Source organism: Taudactylus pleione, unplaced genomic scaffold (genome assembly GCF_031769625.1).
Source record: "Taudactylus pleione unplaced genomic scaffold, aTauple2 ptg000026l, whole genome shotgun sequence".
In the NCBI taxonomy this organism is placed as follows: Eukaryota; Metazoa; Chordata; class Amphibia; order Anura; family Myobatrachidae; genus Taudactylus; species Taudactylus pleione.
Genome location: NW_028284428.1, coordinates 31,161,599 through 31,182,549, shown reverse-complemented (window position 1 = coordinate 31,182,549; position 20,951 = coordinate 31,161,599). Strand labels below are relative to the sequence as shown.

Sequence of the window (20,951 nt, the reverse complement as noted above, 5' to 3'; positions counted from 1 at the left end):
TGGGCTCTGATCCGGCCCTGGAAATACAGGGGGAAAAATGCGTAGGGTTCCCCTGTAAATTCCAGAACCAGCACCAAAACTTTTTCTAGCGGAAAGGGGGGGTAATGCCACAGCCAGGGGAACCCTTTCACCGGGTCCCCCAACCAAAGCCTTATCCCTGACCGCTAGTCAGCCCAGGGGAGCCGGGGACCTCTCCAGGGTACACCAGGCCTAGGCTGATAGCCCGGTGCTATTTCAGGCACCCCTGGAGCGATGGGTGCCGGGTGGATTATATAGTGTGGCGCAATTGATAGTAGTAAAAATATTTGCTTTTGCTGTGGAACTACTGGTCCCAGCAAGCATCCCCCGCATGTACTTGGAGAAACACAAGTATTAGCATGTGGGGCATTACGGGTCCGCTGGTACCTGTAGTTCCACAGCAAAATAAATATTTTAAAAAACACAGAACACACACACCATTGAAAGTAGAAGTAGAACATTCATGCACACACACTCTCCTATGTATCTCTGAAGCCATTCCAGTCCTCTTCTCCAAGGAGCATCCACGAGTACCTGTAAGAAAAAAATCAATACTCTCCTGCTCCTATGCGTGGATCACGTCCTCTTCTTCCATGTAGGCATCCACAGGCTTGGCATAACAAAAAAAAGCAATTACATGGACCACTGAACACAGCACCGTCCTCCAAGGACGGTATTTCCTGAATGACGGCTCAGTAGCGGGATTTCACTATAGAAATCCAGGTGTTGAGCGTTCATTAGCTGAGAGATGCGAGTCTTCCACCTCTCAGCCATCGAACGGTTCCCACCATTGAAGTCAATAGTGAGAACCACAAGGTTACTTAAGGGTACCTTTGCTGGTCTCACCATTGACTTTAATGGTGGGAACCGTTCATTGGTTGAGAGGCGGATGAACACTCAGCACCGGGATTTCAACAGTGAAATCCCGCCGCTGAGCCATCATTTGGGTAGTACTGACCTTAGAGGACAGTACTAATGTCCACTGGTCCACGATTTTCGTTTTCTTGTTTTGCCAAGACCCTGGATACCTACATGGACTGTAGAGGACGTGATCCACGCATAGGAGGAGGTGAGAATTTTTTATTCACAGGTACTCGTGGATGCTATTTGGAGAAGAGGACATGAATGGCTTCAGGGATACATAGACGAGTGTGATAGTGAGTGTGTGTGTGTGAATTTGTGTTTTAATAAACTTTTACTTTCAATGGTGTGTGTGTGTTCTGTAGTTTTTTAAATATTTATTTTGCTGTGGAATTACAGGTACCAGTGAACCCGTAATGCCCTGCATGCTGGTATTTGTGGTTCTCCAAGTACCAGCATGCACGGGAGGTTTGCTGGGACCTGTAGTTATAAACAAAAATAACAAAATTGTATCCGCACAGACTAATATTCCCAGAATTGAATATATTTCCTTCTTGTTTAGTATTTATATCTTTGTCATGGAAGGGGTGCACCCAGGAACAAAATAGACTTAAGAAAAAACAAAGAAAAATGTGTTCCTATTGAGGCACTCACAAGATCATATTTGTCATTGGTATAATTCATTTACCATCTGGGATATGAGAATAAAGGCTATTGCCCACATAAAATAAAATATAACCTTTATTATGTAACCTTAAACTAAAAAGCAAGCAAAATGTTAAAAATTGAAAAAACAATAAGTTAGATCAGTTGGATTCTCAGATGGAAAATGATCATTTTAGATCTCAGAATCCAAATGACTAATATTGAAGTAGTTCAGTCACCGTATATGTGTACCTGTGGATTTTCACAGGACCAATGTGGATCTCATAACCCAGTGTATAGTATGATCTCTATATTTGGTAATTCCATGTAATATAATATAGGATAGAGACCATACATATTAATACATTGAAAACAAGATTAATAAATAAATAAATTCATTATAACTTATTTTTTTTTTTATTTTTTAGATTTTGCTTGCTTTTTATTTTAAGAATACATAATAAAGGTTATATTTAGGTTAAGTGGGCAATAGCCTTTATTCTCATATCCCAGATGGTGAATTAATTACCGGTATACCAATGACAAATATGATCTTGTGAGTGCCTCAATAGGAACACATTTTTCTTTATTTTTTCTCGGGACCAGTAGTTCCAAAGCAAAAGACAATATTTTTACTACTATCAATTGCACCACACTACATAATAAACCCGGCACCCACCGTTCCAGGGGTGCCGAGGATAGCCCCGGGCTATCAGCCTAGGCCTGGGGTGCCCTGGAGAGGGGGACCTCTTTATTGAGGATCCCCGGCCAGGGCCGACTAGTGGTCAGCGGTAATGCTTTGGCTGAGGGCCCCGGCGAATGGGCTCCCCTTGCTGTGGCATTACCCGCCTGCTAGAAAAAGTTTGGTGCTGGTTCTAGAATTTACAAGGTGAACCCTACGCATTTTTTCCCCTGTATTTCCAGTACCAGGAGTTGCTCAGAGCCCAGTGCTAGTTGCGTTAACTACAGGGGACCCCAAAGTCATTTGTCCCCTGTATTTAGCACAATCACTACTGGGTCTCCAAAGCCTGGAGCTGGTTGTTCTTTAGGGAAGAGCACACCATTTTTTATTTATTTTATTTTACACAGGTTTTCATTGTTTTTTTTAACACAGTAGCACAGACGGATCTCAATGATCCCATCCATGCGTCTGTGTTTATTTTTTTTTACAAACAAATGCATGTATCACAGATCTCCCTGATCCGTGTATGCATCTCTCTCCTATCGCATACAATCTGATGAATATGCAAATCATTAGATCGTGAACAATAGATCTGGTGTACATCGTGCAGCCTTTGCTGCACATCGTGCACTGGAGCTGCCGGGAGAGTTCAAGGGAGATAGCCAACGAGAACGGATCATTTGCCAAATCGTACTGTGTGTAGTCGGCTTTAAGCTGGGCACACACTGAACAATACATTGTCCATACTGGGTAGCAACGTATATGAAAAATATGGCAAGTAAAATTTTAGAGGTAAAAATAAAAAAAATATTTTTTTATTGTGTACGTAAGAACAGGGCACTTCATGGGGCATATCCAATTACCCGCAGGGTTTGCCGAGCGGCTATTTGTCAGCTTGGACCTATTCAATTAGGTCCTGTATCCCCACGTGTTAAGAACCAGAGGGTGCACTTTTCCTTTCAGCCTCACGAGCTGCGAGGAAAAGTCTGAGTCAAAATGCACCCTCCCTGTGGGATTTAAAGCATGGCAAAACCAATCTATGGGTTACCGCGTATTATCCAAGAGATTATTCAGCGGGGAAAATGCTAAATAATTTAATAGCTCTGGGAGTTAAACCCAGATTTTTCCCAGCACGGTAATCATCAGGCCTAATTGCATATGCCCCTATATTTGTATTAAGGAATCAGTAGTATAGAACTTTGTAATTAAGGCATAAATTGTTTACTTTTATTGGCCAGGACCCATATTATGATTATGAATCAGCTTTGATTAATAATGCACATTTTTTAAGTGCTTACATTTTTAATTACACATTTGTTGTCTACAATTTAGAGTCTAATAATTAGATTATCTTTTATTTATATGTTGCCACAAAGATTCTGTATCACCATACATAGGGGATAGCATACAACAAATATCTGTAAAAACATTACATAGACTAGTTTACAGACACACACATTGCACAAATCTATAATTAGGACCCACAGTTTACATAATTACCTAGAGAAGACAATAGGAAGAGGGCCCTGCTTGTGTGAGCTTACGTTCCAGAGAGAATATGGGTAGGAACAAAGAGAGCGAGGGGCAGAGCTGTGGAAAACAAAGGCTGGATAAACAGAAGGATAGGTGTAGGCTTGAAGGAAAAGAAGAAAAAAAATTTTAAGCACAAGCTTAAAATCTGGGAGGGTAAATGACAGATTGACTGAGCGTAGGAGGGTGCTCCCATGCTCATGTTTTATTATAAAATTGGACCCTGATCTAACTTAGGCCATCATGCACGTTTGTGTGATGACCTATTACTACTGTGGCATGTGCATGTCAAACCTAATATGCACAACTCCTATTGTGTGCTCAGTGTACATTAGGTGTGACATAAAAGTGCACAACAATGCGGCAGGAGAGAAGAGGGCATGGAATGTGGGATGAGGGGGTAAGTATAACGGGGCAAGAGGAGGCAATAAAGAGAGGGGTTTCATATGTAGTAGCCGGTTTTTACAAGGAATTATCCATTTTGCCCTATGGAACTGCTGACCAACGGACATTTCCAGCACGTTCCTGTTAGAAGGGACCTCAATACATTGTTATGTTGGACTCCAGCACCATTGGACCATCGCTATTTGGACCTATATGCACTCTACACAGAGCAGGTGATACCAACTTCAAGTAGCTAAACAGCTTATGTGTTCCGGCTAAATACTTCATTATCCTCATATATGAGAACTTTATGAGCATGCTCAAAGGACTTACACCGATGACACTGTCCCGCTTATGATTATAAGGACATTTTATTTATTTTTTATGTCTTGAGTAGATACAAATATGCCTTGTGTTTTTATATATATGCAGTATTAAATATTGAATGCTTTTTAAATTACTCTTCTCCATTTATCTTTGTATAGCGCTGTCATTGTATTACTTATACCCCTTTTCCACTAGTTTGCCAGGTTGCACCCGGGATGATGTTTATGCGTCCATCCTAGGAGTGGCCCGGCTGAGACCCCTGTCAGACAGACGGCCCGACCCAACACGAATTCCAGGTCGATGACGCCATTGGCGTCACATGATAAGCCGGAGCTTGGAGATTAGCTCATCTCCAAGCGCCGGTTCTTCCTATGCAGAGAACGGGTCCCGGGTTACTTGATCACACTGCTTCACGAGCCATGTTGAACCCGCGTTCATGACCAGGGTTGAAATGCCGGGTCAACCCTGCCCTTTCACACAGCAAAATAACCCGGTTTCCTTCGCGCTCAGGTGCAAAAACCCGGGTTATTGTTGGCATTGGAAAAGGGTATTATGATTGCAGTGGCAGTGAATGTAGAGTCATATTAATTTGCATAACTGCAGTGTTAACAGGTAAACATATGCTGCTTTTAATAGTGGAAGAGTCACAACTGTTTGTATTCGAGTGGGGAGGTAAAAACCCTTTACCTGAGCTGCAAAAAGTTGGTTTTATACTGAACAATGTATCCATGGCAGCCAGGTCGGCACAGCAGGGTGAGACTGAGTGATCACATCATCGTGGAGTCGGTATCCTAAAGCAGGGTTGTGGCTATTCAGATTGAATTGCGTCATCAGCCATCCGGACAACCCACTTTACTTGGGAGGTGGGCGGCGCCAGGTGGACATGGGTCAGCCTACACGAGACATGAATGCTATTCCGGGCGACCAGGAGCAGCACCCAAAAGTATGATTTATGGTTCATAACTGAAAAACTCAAATTTGGGATTTAGAAGTGCTTTCAGATTGGCATAATGTAAGAATTAACATATTAAACACATTGTTTATATTTCATTTATTTGTGAGAACTTAGATTTGCGTTGATTGTGGGGACTCACCCTAAATAGCATGGGGACCAATGTTTAGGGTCACAAATCCATAGGTTATGAGCCCCTAAATTTATATTATTCCATGCAGCTCTAGGTTGAATATTCAGTTACAAGATACACTATTACAAAGAGCATTCTGCTATTTGAGGACTGTTTTTAAACACATATTTATGCTTTCACCATTACAAAAATAAAAATGTAAACTTGCAATGCCTATTATGGCTTAAAGCATGTACACAAGATCTATATAACTGCCTAAGTACCTGTATTGTATGAAAGAAGTCACAAAAAAGACTCATTACATCCCCAGATAGCAAAAGGTAGACACCCTACATTAAGAAATGAATACTATGGGCAGATTCAGAATTGAATGCAAATCCATTGCGCGGACTGACCTTGCTGCTTTCCGTACACCTCAGCCGCATCTTGTCTTGCAGCTGAGTGGGTGCAACTGGGCATTAAAATGTAGGATAAGTATTCTGAGGACACATTCTATTGACAACAGCAAACAAATAAAGGGGAAGAAATATTTATCAATTGTGGTTTAGGCTGGCTCGGGTTCCGGACTATAGATAGACAGTAATTAGATAGATAATGTCTAGATAGACACCAGATGTTAACGACAGTCAATAGTTAGACAGGTACAAAAGGTCGACAGGGTCAAAAGTTCAACATGAAAATGGTCAACACAAAAATGGTCGACTTTTTTTTTGTTAAGGTTAGGCACTTACCCAGACGGTTAGGCTTTGGCACCAGGGGAAAAAAAGAAAAGAAAAAAAGTTGACCATTTTTGTGTCGACCATTTTCATATCGAACTTTTGACCTTGTCGACCTTTTTACATGTCGAACTTTAGTGTGTCTAACTTTTGTCCCTGTCAAACTTTTAACTATTGACTGTCTAACATCTGGTGTCTATCTAGACATTATCTATCTCTTATACCACATGCGGCTGGCTCCTGGCCAGAAAAATAAAATAAGATAAAAAATAAAACCCTAAATAAGGGGTAGTCAATAAGCGGTCCTCCAGCTGCTGTTGAACTACACATCCCAGCATGCCCTGCCAGAGTTTTAGCATGCCCTGAGAACAAGCTGGGATGTGTAGTTCAACAGCAGCTGGAGGGCCGCTTATTCTCCACCCCGCTCTAAAGCTGCACTATCCCACTATAGCTAAAATATCATGGACAAATGTAAGCAACCTGATGTAGGAATAAAACATCGACACAGGAAGTACCTTCCCTGTATTGCTGATTAAATGAATAATATTGCTGTTCACTTAAGCAACAATAATAATCACACAACGCTGAACTATTTTATTAGCGTCACCAATCACTTAAATTGCACAATAACGTATCCTCATCAGCTGACAGATAATATGAACACATACAACACAGTTGTTGTATGTCCTTACTAATACAAGTCTGTATATATCTTGCAATGCTTTTTATGTTTACATACATGCCATTTATATTGTCATGCAGCTGCTATCCTGGGTAGCATGGGAAGTGGGTAAAGTCATATGAGAGGGATTACAGACATGAGAAAATGACAGTAGATGAGAGAGTATATGAGATTATTGGTAGCATTTAGGGTGAGAAATGTTCATATCATGGTAATAGGAAGGCCAATCCCAGGGCCCAGGATAGGAGGGATGCCGGGATTTTGGTCTAAAATTGGAGGGATTTGAATCCCTGCGCAATTTAGTTTTTCTTTTCTTATGCCGTGCAGTGCTCACTCAGACGCTGCCTGGCTGCCCGAACCCGGCCTTGCGCAGCATGACGTGACACCAGAGGTCACACTGCGCAGCCCCACTCCAGTCCCCCCCTTCAGTCACGCCTGCCCACGCAGACGAGCAGTACACGGTCAGCCGGCACCAGGGCCCGCGGCAGTGTGTGCGCGCCGCCACTAGTGGTGACCAACACAGTCACAGAGTGTGGCGCTGCCTGGCTGGCTGGCTGGGGGGGGGGGGAACCCTGTGTGGGGCCTGGGCTGGATAGGGAGGCTGTAAAAGTCATTTTATTTCTTTGGGAGGCAGGAGGGCCCTGAAAGTTTTATTTTCTTCCTGTGGGCCTATGCTTTTGGGCCAGAAGCACAGGTCCATAGGAGAAACATAAACTTTGAGACTTTGCTGAAAGTTTTAACAGCTGACATAGGAAACAAGTCTGAGTATGAACACAAGAACATCTGGGGAGACATCCTTAGCACCCAAATTTCCTCTTAAAAATGTAATAGAGTGAGTGTTTAGAAAATGTGAGAGTTTAGTAGTAAACTGTCACATTGGTCGAATTTTATCTTCAAAATGGGAAAACATTTGGATGAGATTATTAATCGTGAGAGTTTTTTTGAGTCTGAAAAACATGCGAGTTTGCTCTGTTGCTTTATTCCTGGACTCTATTACACTGGCACGAGTTTTAAAAGTGTGAGAAAACGCTCACATTTTATAAACTCTCACCCTATTACATTTGGCCCCAAATTTTTAATTATAAACTAAAAAAAAAACTGGGCTATCAAAAATTGTGGTGTCTGAATACATAGCCCACTTAAAAAAAAAAAAAAAAAGTGTTATTACCTTCGAGTTGATGCAGAGCTGTTATCAAAACAGGCATAAACTACTCAAAAAAGTATTATCAAAAATAACACATCTTAGCCCATATGTGGAACTGAACATCTCAAGATATGCCCAGCTTCTCATCAGCTGCATGCGAGTCTGGTTTACACCAAGTCATCACTATTAGCATAGTGTTCATGCTAGCACCCTGCACTTGTCACACCCCATGCAGTTCCTCTTTCCTGCCTGGGGTGTCGCTCTCTGCTCCAGTGCTTTTAGCATACTTGGCTGATGGAACAAACTGCTGAGATACAGACCTCAGTGTCCTAAAAGCATCAGAGCAGAGAGCGACACCCCAGGTAGGAAAGAGGAACTGCATGGGTTGTGACAGGTGCAGGGTGCTAGAATGAACACTATTAGCATGTATTTGCTCTGTAGCAGGCATAAAAGATATGCCACCTAACCAGGGCTGCCATCAGAAATTCTGGGGCCCGCTACTAACAAAATAGCCAGGGCCCCGCCCCCCCGAGTATACGGCAGAGTTGGTCGGAGTTGTGGATAACGTGGGTGAAGCTATATCAGGGGATGGCTAGACATGGTGGTGGGGGGTGGCACAGGGCGGGGAAGACTTGACATGGGGGACACTGCGCTGGGAATGGTGGACTGAGGTAGCAAAGGGCAGGGAAGATTGGTTGTACTAGGGGGGGCAAAGGGCAGTAGGGGAGGGGCAGAGAAAACAGACAGACAGGCAGGATGGACATGGGGGGGCACAGGGAAGGCTGGCTGGACTGGGACAGGGAAGACTGCCTGGACTGAGGGAGGGGCAGGGAAGGCAGCCTGGCTGGTCTGGGGGGGGCAGGGAAGGCAGCCTGGCTGGACTGGGGGGGGCAGGGAAGGCAGCCTGGCTGGACTGGGGGGGGCAGGGAAGGCAGCCTGGCTGGACTGGGGGGGGCAGGGAAGGCAGCCTGGCTGGACAGGGGGGGGGGCAGGGAAGGCAGCCTGGCTGGACTGGGGAGGGCAGGGAAGGCAGCCTGGCTGGACTGGGGGGGGCAGGGAAGGCAGCCTGGCTGGACTGGGGGGGGCAGGGAAGGCAGGCTGGCTGGACTGGGGGGGGCAGGGAAGGCAGGCTGGCTGGACTGGGGGGGGCAGGGAAGGCAGGCTGGCTGGACTGGGGGGGGCAGGGAAGGCAGGCTGGCTGGACTGGGGGGGGCAGGGAAGGCAGGCTGGCTGGACTGGGGGGGGCAGGGAAGGCAGGCAGGCTGGACTGGGGGGGGCAGGGAAGGCAGGCAGGCTGGACTGGGGGGGAAGGGAAGGCAGGCAGGCTGGACTGGGGGGGAAGGGAAGGCAGGCAGGCTGGCTGGACTGGGGGGGGGCAGGGAAGGCAGGCAGGCTGGACTGGGGGGGGCAGGGAAGGCAGGCAGGCTGGCTGGACTGGGGGGGGGGCAGGGAAGGCAGGCAGGCTGGCTGGACTGGGGGGGGCAGGGAAGGCAGGCAGGCTGGCTGGACTGGGGGGGGCAGGGAAGGCAGGCAGGCTGGCTGGACTGGGGGGGGCAGGGAAGGCAGGCAGGCTGGCTGGACTGGGGGGGGCAGGGAAGGCAGCCTGGCTGGACTGGGGGGGGGCAGGGAAGGCAGCCTGGCTGGACTGGGGGGGGCAGGGAAGGCAGGCTGGCTGGACTGGGGGGGGCAGGGAAGGCAGGCTGGCTGGACTGGCGGGGGCAGGGAAGGCAGGCTGGCTGGACTGGCGGGGGCAGGGAAGGCAGGCTGGCTGGACTGGCGGGGGCAGGGAAGGCAGGCTGGCTGGACTGGCGGGGGCAGGGAAGGCAGGCTGGCTGGACTGGCGGGGGCAGGGAAGGCAGGCTGGCTGGACTGGCGGGGGCAGGGAAGGCAGGCTGGCTGGACTGGGGGGGGCAGGGAAGGCAGGCTGGCTGGACTGGGGGGGGCAGGGAAGGCAGGCTGGCTGGACTGGGGGGGGCAGGGAAGGCAGGCTGGCTGGACGGGGGTGGGTAGGGAAGGCAGGCTGGCTGGACTGCAGGGAAGGCTGGCTGAACAAGAGAGGGGGGGCACGGGGCAGGATCAGCATACCTGCTTACCTGTTCTTCTGTCCTGACAGAAGGGGGCCCGGCTGGCAGTGACGAGGAATGCACCGGGCGGCGGCAGGCAGGGAGAAAGATCATCAGCGCTGTGACATATTAACCATGGACTGGAACCAGGAGTGAACTGTGATTATCTCGCGGAACGGCAGCCAGTCGGAAGCAGCAGCTCCTGATCAGCCAACCAGGAGCAGTCGCTCCTGATTGGCTGATCAGGAGCAGCTGTTTCTGATTGGCTGCCGTCCTGTGAGCCAATCACAGCTCTCGGGACAGCAGCCAATCAGGATCGGCCGCTCCTCATTGGCTGATCAGGAGCTACTGCTCCTGATTGGCTGCCGTTCCGCGAGCCAATCACAGCTCACGGCCGGCTCCAGTCCATAGTTGATATGTCACCGCGCTGATGAATGATCTTTCTCCCTGCATGCCGCCACCCGATGCATATCTCGTCGACCCGGTACAAGAGTCCCGGCAGTCCCCCCCTGATGGCGGCCCTGCTCCTAACAGCTGTATATGCTTGTTACTGCAGTTCTTTATGAGCCTTGTTTGCATGAACACCACCATACTTTGGCACTAGCCACTATATAACACAATGATACCATACGAAATGAAAAAGGAAGCAAAATAAAGTCCTAACAATTAAAATAGTGCAATGAAAATCTTGCTTCAATACACAATTCTTTTTTTTTAAAAACATGTATATGAACTCTTTCATCTGCATTGGCAGCTATGACTAAGGTCATATTTAGGCAATACCCTCAACCAAAATCCCTGATACTTTATTGTGGGATGTCCTTTAATGTTTTTTCCCCAAGTTCTAACAGCTTAATCAAATACCCTTCCCTGTAAGCTTCTCATTGGAATGAAGCGCTGCTAGGCATCTGTAGCAATTTTCTCTCTTGTGGAGGGTGTGTTTTTTTTTCTTCACTTATGAAGTGGAGACTTGGTTCTTAGTGGGTTTAACCTCAAAATTTCATTAACTATTAGTGGAACTTTACATTTTAAGGTCAAAGCCGTTGTTTAGTAAATATTCCCCAAAATCTCAATCTTGCACTATTACAGCCAGCAGGAGATCTGTCAAATGGAGTATCAGTGGTATTTTTTAGGTTAGGTGCAGAATGAAAACAAGTTTTATTTTGTTGAACAGTTTAATGTTTGCACTGTGTGATTTCACTTCAAAATGTTGTTTAACTTTAACAAAATCGTCTTCAAAAATGAACCTGGACTTATTTTGGAATGTGTTGCCCTGCACTTGACATTTTAGTTCGCTATTTAAGAACAGTGTGATATAATGCCCAATAGCTATTAAAAGTCAGATAAGGAATAAGGGATTGTCTCATCTGTTGAGTATAAAACAATGGCACAGATTTATTTGGTTTGTAACCCAGTGGAGGTACATTGTGACCTAGCATAAATTAAGCGGATATGGTGCTTTTTGAATTTGGCGACATACACACACAGTCTAGCCATTTATACGGTAGCTCAGGCCAATCAGCCAAATCACAACGAAGCTTGTTTGTGCAGTTTGCCAAATACTCAGGTGTTTATCTGCTGACTAGGTTTCCAAGCATGCTAGAAAATTATCCAACTGATTTTTATCAGGTAACCCTCAGGCATCATACTCAGTTTGCACACACACTAGAGCCTTTGGCAAATTTTGACTTTTAGGATGAGACCATCAGCCCCCTGCCATCTCCCTTTATTTACACCTCCAGGAGCTCTTCACGCTGTACAGGCCATGTGACAGTTTCTTGAATCAATTGGTGAATGGCATGGAGATATTCACCACAGCAAAAATCTCCCTCTATCTTGATTGGTGAATGACTAGTGCCATCCACCAGTGCACTACTGGCATAAGAAGGTCATGCCCAGTAACTGTGCTTCCGCACACCCCTTGGGTGTGTCCAATGGCTGAAAAGCAGGCAGACAATCCTGGCCGGTCACCTAGTATGTTTATCAGGATCCTCTGTCTGCCTCTTGGCAACCAGACACATCTATGTAATGTGTGTCTGCAGGTTGTCAGCTGGCCCAAACACATTCAAATTGAACTAGTCCAGGGGGGCCCTGCCTGTTCTTACTAGGGATAGATTTCTGCCTCCAACTGACACATGGCAACTAGTCTTGTAGTTTCAATGCTGATTTAATAAAAAATATTGTACATTCTAGCTCCCTGCACCTGTCACAACTTGTGCAGTTCCTTTTTCCTGCCTGGGGTGTCGCTCCCTGCTCTGGTGCATCTAGCACACTCTAGTCTGTATCTCAGCAGTCTGTTGCATCAGCTGAGTGTGCTAGAAGCACCAATGCGACACCACAGACAGGAAAGAGAAGCTGAACAGGTTGTGACAGGTACAGGGTGCTAGAGTGAACAATACACTACAGGAATTACAATAGGTCAGTTCTGCTCATATCTCCACAGGTTGTAAGCAGAAAATGAGTGAGACACATCTTGCGTTATTGCCAGAAGTCGTTATAGTAGCAGCTTGTGTAATTGATTTGGTCCCAAAATGTTATTAATAACTTCCTAAATCATTCCATTGTATCTATTCAATTAGGCAGGACTAAAAGGTGCCTACACAATTGGCGATTTTTTACACGATTTGCCAGATTCTGACAAATCATGTAAAATATGCCCAAATCGTGAGTTTCCACCCACGATCACGATGCGCGTACATGCTGGTCATACATCGCATCTTCAGATCTGCTGTGCTGTAGGGCAGATTTGCCAATCTCAGTCACAATGCACTGGAATAGTTAGGAGGCACGATAGATCATTTGTCACATTGTACAGTTTTTTTTAACACCAAATCATGCCCACGACTGCTGGGGAGAGTTCAAGGGGAAATCGGACACATCGTCGGATCGGGAGCACATCACCAAGTGTGTAGGCACCTTTAGTCGCATTTGAGAATATGTGTGGCTGTATGCTGCACTTACAGTACAGTCGGACTTGTGGCTTTTTGTTCACAGCCCCATAGGGCTGTGTACAATATTTAACTAGTCAGGATGATATAGGGCCACTAGGGGGGCAGTTGCAGAGCCAATGGCAGCGTTTCCACTCCTTTACAATGGCAACTCGTCTCCCACATAACTAACTGAATTGACCCCCATGAGTGAAATATGACAGAGCAATGAGTGGTCCAATAGTTAAAAGCCGTACAATGAGCCAATAAACTATTATATTCATTTAGCTCTATGGAGACTAAATGAATATGTTAATGACACATTACAGCCATCAATATCTAAGTTTTGCATCACACCACCATAGCAATGTGCAGGAAAACTTCTGATGTACAGCCTACAGTAAATTGCTGCTATATGCGCAACCATAAGGCATAAAATCTGTTGCATCTTTATCAAAATTATTGAAGAGGTGATTTCAATCAAGGTGTTAATATCGGTTTCTTCTAAACATAACAGTTAAAGATAAATTATCCACTAAAAACTTACTTAAGAATTGGACATAGCACTTTTATCCACAAAATATATCAGTAAATAGACTACCAACATTTAAAATAACATAGTTACTATGATCCCCAAGTCATAAAACCTTCATCCTTAAAAAAAACAAAACAATTTTTTTAGAAAATTGTTACAGAACACCTTCATCCACTCGCCTCTTCAATTATTTCAAGTAAGGCAACAGTGGTAATCTGTCCTCATATACTGTACAGTATTGTATGTGTGTGTGATGACCTATTTGTGGCTGCAGCATGAACTTCACATCTAATATGCATGACAAAAACCACAGACGCAATGGTGGGACAGAAGAGGACCGTGAATAGGGGGGGTATGTATAATGGGATGGGGTGGCTGACGTGGTTCATTCACTAGTTATATATTTAAAGACAAAATAAATGGAGGCACAACAAATGTAATAGAGCAGAAAGGTCTATATATACAGTATTTGGACACTATTACAAATTGTTTTTTTAGCTGTTTACCAAAACATATTCACAGTTGTTATATAATGAATATGGTTTTACAGTGCAGACTATCAGCTTTAATTTGAGGGTATCCACATTCAAATTGGAGGAAGGATTTAGGAATTACAACTGTTTAATATGTACAGTAGCTCTCTCTTTTTCAACTGACCAAAAGTTATAGGACAATTGACTCAAAGCTGTTCTATGGACAGGTTTGAGATATTCCTTTGTTATTTCAAATATTAATAAGCCTCAACAATAAAAAGCCAAACTAGAAAAACAAAAAAAAAAGTCTAATAAAGCCAGCCCAGTTCTGGATCAGCATTCTTTGGAGAGATGAAACGAAGATCAACCTGTACCAGAATGATGATGGAAAGAAAAAAAAAAAAAAAAGTATGGAGAAGGCTTGGAATGGCTCATGATCCAAAGTATACCACATCATTTGAAAAAATGAAAATACAGTGGAGGCAGTGTAATGGCATTAGGATGGATGGTTTCCAAAGGCACTGGATCATTAGTGATATTTAATGTGACAGAAATCAGAAGCAGCCAGATGAATTCTAAAGTGTATAAGGATATACTGTCGGTTCAGATTCAGCCAAATTCAGCAAAGTTGATTGGACAGCACTTTACAGTACAGATGGACAATGACAAAAAACACACTGTAAAAGCAGGAGATTTGAGTTTGATAATGGTGATCCAACCAATCAGCTCCCAACTGGCATTTGTTTGATAATTGACAGTTTGGAGCTGATTGGCTTGAGCACCATTTATCATACGCAACGAGTGGTTGTGAATGATAAAACAATTTGATAAGAGGCCCATAATCTGCAATGGCGGTGTCAATCACCTGATCTCAACTTCACTTGCTGAAGACAAAACTAAAGGCAGAAAGACATACAAACAACCGAAGACAGCTGCAGGAAAGGCCTAGCAAAGCAATAACAAAGGAGAAAACTCAGCAATTGGTGATGACCATTGTTGCCAGACTTCAGGCAGACATTACCTGCAAAGAATTCTCAAACTAGTACTAAAAAAAATGTACATTTTATTTATGATTATGTTAATTTGTCCAATTACATTTGAGCCTTGAAAATAAGGGACTGTGTATAAAAATGGTTGCAAATTCCTAAACTTTTCATACAATAGTTTTGTTATATAACAAACACACAATATATTTTTGAAGTCTGCACTTCAATTGCATCTTAAATCCACTGTTGTGGTGTACGGAGTCAAAATTGTGTTAATGTCCAAATACATATGGACCTAACTGAATAAGATAAATATTTATCTGTAGCTACATGTAATATTATATATTTAAAAGCAGGTCTTACTAAATTTGCAATAGTAACCAAGACAAATTGTATTATTTACAGCCTTGTAGGCTACCAGAGGTAAAATGTATTTTTGTATACACTCTAAGGGGGTACTTCTCAAATCCAGTTCTCAGGACACACTGACAGTCCATGGTTTATAGGTCTCCTCACAGAATCACAAGGAAAAAAAAAAAATGTACCACCACCTGTGGATCTTTTAAAATGTGTCATACACCAATTTTACAACAAAACCCAGGATTTGAAACACATTTGCAACCCGGATCAGACACTTTTTACACTGCGGCGCCTGCAGTGACCCGGCTCTTCCAGCATTACAGTGGACGCTTAGAGATTATGTAATCTCCAAGCGCCACTGAAGCCAGCCAATCAGGTAGCATGTGGCACAACCGGGGTCATCGTGACCTGGATCGTGCAGTTTACACTGCAGGGTGACATCGGAATGACCCGTGTCCAATCCTGAAAGCTACACGAGTTGGATCCCCGCGTCACTGGACCTGGGTGGATCAGTTTACACTGAGAAAAATCCCAGGTTGATGCTCGTTCAAGTGCACCTGTACTCCAGCAAGAAGATGTGGAAGATAGGCAGTTATTTTGGGGGAAATGTAAAAAAAAAGGTGGTAAGTGCCAAATGCACCTTTAACCTCGGTATGTATGAAAGCAGATAATGTAGAGAAAAAAAAAAATCACTTTCTCTACATTATCTGCAAATATCTAACAATTTCTCCATCATTCAGATGCTATTAAAAAATAATGGCCCTATTTAACAACGAAGACAAATGCAGGTGGAATTTTTCATTTAGGATCGCTGTGATAATAATGAAAAATTTACTGGTATTTACCAATACTTACCCCTCCGGCGAGGTCCTGCAAAGTCTTTGTCCTCGGCGAGGTCCTCTGGCAGCCTGACGCTGCCAGTGACGGGGTGCGGTGTAATGCACATGGTCCGTCTGTGCATGTGCATAACACGGGGACCCGGCAGTCCTGAAAGGCTTTGCTGAAGCCCGAAAGGCACTGCCAGGTCTCCATTACCAGCAATGGGGAGCGCATCGCTCTCACCATCTAAAAGATGGTGAGAGTGATGCTTGACAAACAGCGGTAATCTTAGATTACCGATGTGTGTTAAATCCAGAAAGGGTGGCATAACCCCTTTAGCGAGCGCTAAAGGGGTTATGCTTCGTTGTTAAATAGGGACCAATAAGAGCACTTATGTGGCTTATCGTTTTTTCACATATCGGCAAGATTACCTGCTGTATGTGTGCTAACCTGCGGCAGCCGAGTGGCTTCTTTGGGGGTCTCAGGCTGCGCATGAGATCTCAAAGTTAGTAAAATCTCGCACATGCGCAGTTGGACCGGCCTGGAGGACACAACACATAGGTTGATGCACTGAGGGTCATGCACAGATCGCCAGAGAGGGTATTTTTCTCTCCCCCATTCTGGCGGCAGAGATGTTAATTACAAAGCAATAGCGGCATGATAAGTAAAGCTATAGTACATCTGCCCCTTTCTCCTGAGGACTGGATTTGAGATCCACTGCTCTAAGAAAATGCAAACATTTTTTTACATCTGCAAATTTGTGTTACATAATAGTGAATAGCTGACATTATACTAAAAAAATGTTAACAAGTGATTTTGATATTTCAAAATAGTTCCAGTTAAATTCACAAGTAGTTACTAATTATTCTAATTAGGGCCATTTTCATACTTTGCCAGCAGAGGCATATTAACACCCAAGGATGCCCGTATGCAACAGACACCCTCAATTGACCCCCCAACCAGGCAACTTACCTGGTTCCAGCAAGTGTGTCCTTCCTCCTCCACTGCGCCATCTTTCCCAGTGATATTCCGGAAGATGGCGCGTGTGACTTATGCCGCACATCCACTTGCCAACTGTGAAACGAGAGCATGACTACGACATTGTAATCGTGCAGTCGTTTCACAGTCTATGATGTGTCTACACTGAACGTTCAGTGGTTCAGTGTAGGCACATCAATCATCCCCGTACATGCTCAACCTGATGTTATCATCAGGTTGACCAGCATGTTCGGGCGATGATAGATGTCAAAAACGACCAGCGGGCACGTACACCGCTGGTCGTTTTTTACTTTAAACTGCACGATTTGCGGACGATTAACAAGTGATTGAGCGATAACGATGTCATTATCGTTCAATCAGCCTGTTTAATTGCGTAGTGGATACGCACCTTTAGAGAGCAAAGACTCTGGCACAGTGCCAGTCTTTGCTGTCACTGAGTGCTGCCATCTTTCCAAAGATGTCACTGAGAATATTGTGGCACGGAGGAGGACGGACCCGCTTGTCGGAGCAAGGTATGTATACTCTGGGTGCAGGGTGTGCAGTGTTGATCCTGTGTGCACTATGCACCCATTATAAATATGCCTATGCTTGTCAGTAGAAATGTAGCAGTCTATCCACAAATTATAAAATAGTAAAACATGGAAATAAAACATTTACAGTACAAAAAAAAAAAAAGTGCACACTAGATTTTATTTTGGTACATACAATGGTCTTATACAACTAGAGGGGAATTTTGGTCTGTTTCTTTACCACTGAAAACAAGTTAATCTCCTCAACTAAGAATAACTGAAGCAATCATCCAGACTAACTGCATATCTCAAATTAAAGAACAATTATGGAGTTTACATTCACAACATACATGTGTCCTCATACATCATTGCTGCAGACACGTCAAACAGCGAGTCTCTGCGCACCAGGTCCCGTGCTACTCTGCTAGCAACAGGAATCTATTTTGCATCTTTTTTTTGTTGCCAAAAATGTGTCTTATGGTGCATACACAAGTAGCAATCTGCCAGCGATACAATATCGCTGGCAGATCGTACTGCACCCTCCCTGGTGTGTTGGATGATCTATATAGATCATCCAACACACCACCAACTTGCCAGCAACCATAGCGACCCGCTAACCCGCTCGATATCGAGCAGGTTTGTCCAGCATGCAGGGACGATGCGTGATATCGCTATCGCCCATACGTGCCCGCGCATCGTTGATCGTTCAGTAATTGGCAGGGGCCAAAACCTAGACGATCAGTGAATGATTTGAACGATAACGATATGCACGACATAGTTATCGTTCAAATCGCCCAGTATTATCGCTGCGTGTGTCTACGCAGCATTAGTCACAATGTGATGTACTAGGATGCACCAGGAGACTGCGCTAATTAATTTGCTATGTGACACTTGTATATATATATGTGCGACTGAGTCTCTGTGGGTATATTTACTAAAGTAAGAAAGTTTTTAGAAGTGGAGATGTTGCCCATAGCAATCAATCAGATTCTTCATTACATTTAACTAGCACCTGCTAGAAGATAATAACTACAATCTGATTGGTTGCTATGGGCAACATCTCCACTTCTAAAAAGTCTCACTTTAGTAAATTTACCCCTGTGAATCTATATATGAAATGCTACAATGCAGCAGCTTTATTCAACCCCAAGGTCCGTTATGCTTGGTATACAGACTCAGTCGCACACAAATATACAAGTGCCACATATCAAATTAATCAGCACAGTCTCATTGTGCGTCCCAATCACATCACATTGTGACCTGACGGTAGCAGTCGCACAGAACCTGGCAACTCACTCACGCCAGGCATCCAATGCCATGTGGTGTATTGAGAAGAGATGTATGAGGACATATCTGTAGTTTTATTTATTTGACATTAGTGTCTGCTCAACACTGACAAAGAGAGAGGAACCTCATTACTTAATCATAGATATATTGCAGCACTACATTTTATGCATAAAATAATTTGAACATTATTCCTATTAGCCAAGCAACACAGGCACCTAAAACACTTGGACATTTTCCACCCATGTATTTAGTTTAACATTTGTACTGTAGCTAAAAAAAATTAAAATAGAACCATCTGTGGAACAGTAACCAGCAGAAGAAAGAAAATAACCATTTTCCCACCAGAGCAAGCAAACACTTGACAATAAAATATAATCGTATTATATATGGAAAAAAAATATTTAGGGGTTTGGAGGCTAATCAGAAGCCAGTCAGACATGTTTTTAAGAATGTACAGATGAAATGTCGAGTAAGGTACCAGAGGTAAAGTTTTAGTTGACATGTAAACATGCCAGTATTTCCAGTTTGAAACTCATTGATTAGCCTATATTGAGAACTGTGTATATTCAAATATTCCATTATGTCACACAAAACAGGTTGATGAAGAATATCTTTTGGAACAGGAATTCCATCTTACAATTCAGTGGAAGTCAGTGCTCAGTTATGGGGAGGGAGGGGGGAGTACACCTTGACACTCTATCAAGAGTATTCCAGTATGGAAGGGGGGGGGTGAACCCCCTTACACTCAACTGCAGTATTAAAGCATATGAAAGGGGAGGTGTACACCCCAACAGCCAGAGTATTAGAGTATGGGGGACCATGTCCTGACAGTCACCCACAGTTATATAGCATGGAAGGGGGGGGTTACATCCTGACACTCACCCACATTATTACAGTAAGGAGCCAGCACACCCTGACACTCACCCACAGTAGCCACGGTGTCAAAGTCATCCAACTTGTACTGATGCTGCAACTCAGGGCAGGGGGGTGAGCTGCGGCCACATGCAGTCAGCCCGAGGCACCCAGAGCTGGGGCTGGCGACACCCCCATCACAGCTCCCCTTCCCAGCACTTCTGGAGCCGGACCTGGCTTTCACTGACCCAGTTGCGGCTGCCTCCATCGGAGCCTGGCGAGTGGTCGGAGCAATGAGCGGCACAATGGGCAACACGGAGACTCAATGAGGGTGAGTGTCTCCACTGAGAGTGTCGGTAACTTGCACCATGTGAGTCCGGGGACAGCGATCCTCTCGCTGGCAGCTCCTGGTAGCAGGATACGGGGCAATCGGAGTCTCACTGTGCGGATGAGAGGAGCCCCCGGTGCGGGCAGGTGGCACTGCCAGCTCGGTTCACTCTGGAGGAGCTGTCAGCCGGCATTGTGTCTGGTGCTGGCACTGCTGCGTCTATTCCGTGTATGAGGCACTGGGGCTCTCCGCGTCCTCGAACATCACAGCGACCCGGGACTGCAGCGGCCCCTGCACTGGCTCTGGGCGGCCGGCGTCCGAGCTAGGTCTTAGTGCCCCGTGGTGGCGGCTACGTCCCGTGCAGTGTAGAGTTGAGGGCACGGCGGTGTTTGGGTGGGGGTGAGGAGCCGGGGGCACAGCAGTGTAAGGGGCGTGGGTTCCGGGGCCACAGCGGCGCCGGACAGTGCCCGATAGTAGAGGGATTCTGCTACTTTCTGTGCCCGTTTCACCACTTTGTTGCTGTCTCCGCCTCTTCCCCGCACATTCAAACTGCGGCTCGTCTACACAAGGGAAGCTGCCAACAGGGGCGGGTCCTGCGCTGCCTAGTGACGCCCCTGACACACCCAGCGGGGCAAGGCACAGCCCATCCGCTACAGTAACACGCCCACACGCGTGGTCTCCATGCAGATGGACATGCCTATCCCCTGTCATATGGCCGCATGGAACCGCCTACAGGCAG

At 45.1% G+C, this 20,951-nt stretch overlaps 1 protein-coding gene across 1 annotated transcript in view; it reads right to left on the bottom strand.

The window, feature by feature from the left end:
* Positions 1 to 20,743, bottom strand: part of PRKX (protein kinase cAMP-dependent X-linked catalytic subunit) — a 199,074-nt gene extending 178,331 nt beyond the window's left edge. Inside the window, exon 1 of the mRNA XM_088451658.1 lies at positions 19,957 to 20,743. Within this exon, the coding sequence (XP_088307784.1) occupies positions 19,957 to 20,152 (196 nt within the window). The 5' untranslated portion in view covers positions 20,153 to 20,743. The remainder of the gene's footprint in view (positions 1 to 19,956) is intronic.
* Positions 20,744 to 20,951: the final 208 nt, after the last annotated feature.